The sequence below is a fragment of the Austrofundulus limnaeus genome, unplaced genomic scaffold (assembly GCF_001266775.1).
Source record: "Austrofundulus limnaeus strain Quisiro unplaced genomic scaffold, Austrofundulus_limnaeus-1.0 Scaffold836, whole genome shotgun sequence".
In the NCBI taxonomy this organism is placed as follows: domain Eukaryota; kingdom Metazoa; phylum Chordata; class Actinopteri; order Cyprinodontiformes; family Rivulidae; genus Austrofundulus; species Austrofundulus limnaeus.
The window spans coordinates 8,483-12,291 of NW_013953238.1; the positions used below are offsets into that span (position 1 = coordinate 8,483).

At 46.7% G+C, this 3,809-nt stretch overlaps 1 protein-coding gene and 1 long non-coding RNA gene across 2 annotated transcripts in view; one reads left to right on the plus strand and one right to left on the minus strand.

Annotated features, from left to right (window-relative positions):
- cpm (carboxypeptidase M) overlaps positions 1 to 3,500 on the plus strand; it is a gene marked incomplete at both ends in the record, with an annotated part of 10,084 nt that extends 6,584 nt beyond the window's left edge. Inside the window, 6 exon segments of the mRNA XM_014028992.1 lie at positions 269 to 441; positions 1,481 to 1,580; positions 2,551 to 2,656; positions 2,882 to 3,052; positions 3,119 to 3,271; positions 3,352 to 3,500. Coding sequence (XP_013884446.1) covers positions 269 to 441; positions 1,481 to 1,580; positions 2,551 to 2,656; positions 2,882 to 3,052; positions 3,119 to 3,271; positions 3,352 to 3,500 — 852 coding nt within the window.
- Positions 1 to 3,809, minus strand: part of LOC106532839 (uncharacterized) — a 28,077-nt gene that overhangs the window by 6,466 nt on the left and 17,802 nt on the right. The window lies entirely within an intron of this gene.

Below are 3,809 nucleotides of genomic sequence, written 5' to 3' on the forward strand. Positions count from 1 at the left end.
GTTTTTGGTAACATACTTGTACTTTTACTCAAGTATCACTTTGTGGTACTTTATACAACACTGGCAACATTCAGCTGATGTTCAGTTATTTTACATCCAAATGTTCGGCTCGTTCTTTAGCTAACTTGACCTTTTTTTGGGTTTGGGTTCAAATCTGACTTGGCTCAATAACTTGTCGGTCAGGGAGCGACAGACACCAGTTTGTTCCAGCTTTAAATGTAAAGGTTCTGTCTCTTCGGCTGATGTTCGGCTGATGTTGTCTCTTCAGGTTCTCGGCCGGGTCCTGCTGCTCCAGCTGATCGAGGAGCTGGTCCGTGGTTACCGCAGCAGTGAGACCTGGTCCCTGCAGCTCCTGCACAGCACTCGCATCCACATCCTGCCAACCATGAACCCTGATGGCTTCGACAACGCCGACAACAACTGTGTTTACGTCCAGGGCAGGTACGCATACTTGTACTACGAATAGTACTGGGTACACAAGTACAGAGTGTACTCAGAGTACKTTTTATGATTGTTTAAAAACGTTCAGTCCACTTAATTTGTATCTAACTCTGAAAATTTAGATTTTAGTCTTTAAGTTTTAGTGTTTTTCTGGTCTTCTGCTGTAGGAGAGAACAGGCGAACCTTCGGCTGCTGGTAACAAAAAGCTGAACGTTTGTTTTGTAAATATTGAAGTGAAGCTCTCCGACGCCTCAGAACAGGGTAATTAGCAGGAAACCAAAGCCCGGCTGCAGATCTGTGTCACAGTTCAGTCTGTAATCATGTTTGGACTCGGTTTCCTGGAGACGGTTCTGGGTTTTGATCTGGATCAGAACATCTGTTCACATGACCTCATCAGGACCCAGTGGGCGTGGCTCCACTGGGTTTACGTTTGGGTCGGGGTAAAAACACAGTGTGCTCGCTTTAGGGTCATTTTCCACACCTTATATGGAATGGTTCCTCTGCAGCAGGAAGTGGAATAGTTCCTCTACAGCAGGAAGTGGAATGGTTCCTCTACAGCAGGAAGTGGAATGGTTCCTCTACAGCAGGAAGTGGAATGGTTCCTCTGCAGGAGGAAGTGGAATGGTTCCTCTGCAGCAGGAAGTGGAATGGTTCCTCTGCAGCAGGAAGTGGAATGGTTCTGGGTTTAAAGCCCTGAAGAACCGAGGAACCAGAGATGCGTCTCCTTGGACCAGGAGGAGGTTTCATCATGTTTTTATTTATTCAGCTTTAAACCTTTAATTTAACTCCTCCCTCCGGCTCTGCTTCACCTCCTCCTCTTTACTTTAGGATTGCAGGTCTTATTCCAGGCATTAATCTGGATTTAAACAGATTTATAATCTGCTGCAGGTTAGAAAACTGAAGCTGTGAAACAGAACAGACGTTCTTGTTCCAAGAACCAAACAAGAATCTAAACATGGATCAGTTTTACCTGTTGAAACGCTGCTGGTTCGGTTCTGTTGGATTAACGGATCTGTGGTTTTGGTTCTGTCTCTTTCAGGTTCAACTCCAATGGAGCGGATCTGAACCGAGGTTTTCCTGACACCTTCGCTGGTCTCCGTCAGCAGCCCAATGTGAACGAGCAGAAGATGGAACCTGAGGTCAGTCAGCTTGTTCCTCCAAGCCTGTTGTTAGGCGATGGTCCTCTTTTGCATCTGACTAACCTGTTTGTCCAGGTGGAGGTGGAGCTTATAAGGCTGAGTTCACCTGAAACTCATCAGACTGAAGAAGTCTCTTAGAGGAGAGACGAAACTTTTCACTAAAGAAGAACCATCCAGAGGACCTACTGATTTTTTCTTTTTGAATATATTAATCATTGCAGCTGAAATATTTTCAACCACATTTCTGTAATCCTCAGAGCTACAAATTATGTTATATTTAATACTAAATTCCTCATATTTTGATAAATCCACTTTATCATTTATCAAATGAAGAATGGCCCAAATTAGTTTTTTTATGATCCATCCTTCCATGAATATTGATTTTCTTCTTCTGCAGTCTGCATTTTAATTCCAGACGTCACATGCAGCAATGAATTGTGGGTAATACACTTCACTGAAGTCTGCATTTTTGCGGACTTCACAGAAGGGTGGAAATAGTACGCAAAATGGGCGGGGCGAAGGGCGGATGTGGAGAATGTGGGACACAGACGCACTCAAACCCTGAACATGAACACACATTTAAACGAGGGTGGGAGTGTGGGTACTGGGACAGGGCCTTCCTGTGCAGACTGAGGCACTTCCTGTGCAGACTGAGGCACTTCCTGTGCAGACTGAGGCACTTCCTGTGCAGACTGAGGCACTTCCTGTGCAGAGTGGGGCACTTCCTGTGCAGACTGAGGCACTTCCTGTGCAGACTGAGGCACTGGTTTATAATCTGAATCAGGAGCTGAAAAGTGTCTCTGGTGTCATTTCTGATAATCCTGATTCTGCTCTTCGGTCCTGCAGCTAATATTTAAAACCGATGAACCTGTTTTTATCCAAAAACCTTCAGAATAAATGAAGCTGCAGCTGAAATTAGCCCTGAAAGTTAATCTGTAAATAAATAATCAGATTATTGTTTGTGTTTCAGGTGAGAGCTGTAGTGGACTGGTTGAAGAGCGAGACGTTCGTTCTCTCTGCCAACCTTCACGGAGGAGCTCTGGTGGCCAGTTATCCTTACGACAACAGCAACGGAGGTGAGGGGAGGGAGGCGGGGCTTAATCAGAGTGAAGAGGCGGGGCTTAATCAGAGTGAAGAGGCGGGGCTTAATCAGAGTGAAGAGGCGGAGCTTAATCAGAGTGAAAGGAAATTTAAAAACAGCTTTTTGTTCTCAGTAAAGTTGGACTTGTTTGAGTTGCTCCGCCCCCTGCTGGCAGCTTCAACACCTGCACACAGCAGGTAACCAGCCCCTCTTTCCACAGGTCCTGAGCTGGTGGGCGGGGCCAGTGTCACTCCTGATAATGACGTGTTCCTTCACCTGGCCAAAGTGTACTCCTCCAGCCACGCCCACATGTCCAAGGGGAACCAGTGTGAGGACGTCAGCCCGTTCCAGGACGGCGTCACCAACGGGTACCAGTGGTACCCTCTGGAAGGTGAGCAGGACTGGACCTGTGTTCCTCAGAGTCCTTCCAGGACCTCCTGACCTGGGTCTGTTGCAGGTGGGATGCAGGACTTTAACTACGTGTGGGCTCAGTGCCTGGAGCTGACTCTGGAACTGTCCTGCTGCAAGTTCCCTCCCCCTGAAGACCTCCCCGCTCTGTGGACGGACAACAAGCAGGCCCTGCTGGCCTACATCCAGCAGGTCCACCTGGGTCAGAACCGCTCTGCGAGTCCACCTGTTGCTCCRGGGTTTACCTGCTGGGCGGTTCCTGATTCTGGTCTCTGATTCCAGGAGTTAAGGGTCGAGTGTTTGATGCTGCCGGCGTGCCGGTGCAGGGCGCACTGGTGGAGGTCCGAGGTCGTCAGAACCTGTGTCCCTTCAGAACCAACCGGTTTGGAGAGTATTACAGACTGCTGCTGCCGGGGAACTACAGCTTCACTGTGAGGACACACAAGTCTGCTGAACACCTGTTATTCTGACTTTTATTCTTTAAAAGTAAAAACAGTGAAGTTATTAAATAACAACACAATTAGCAGCTAAAGCTTTATTAGCTTTACGCTAACTCAAGCTGAAGCTTCAGTAGATTTTAGCTGAATGTTTCTGTGGTTCTGATTATTCCCTAAAAATGACGATGAACTTCTGAAATAATAATAATCATAATAATAATTAAATCAGTCATGAATCTGCTGCTAATGCTAACTAGCAGTAGGCTAGTTGGGAAGCTAAAGGTATTTTTAGTTGCTTTAATC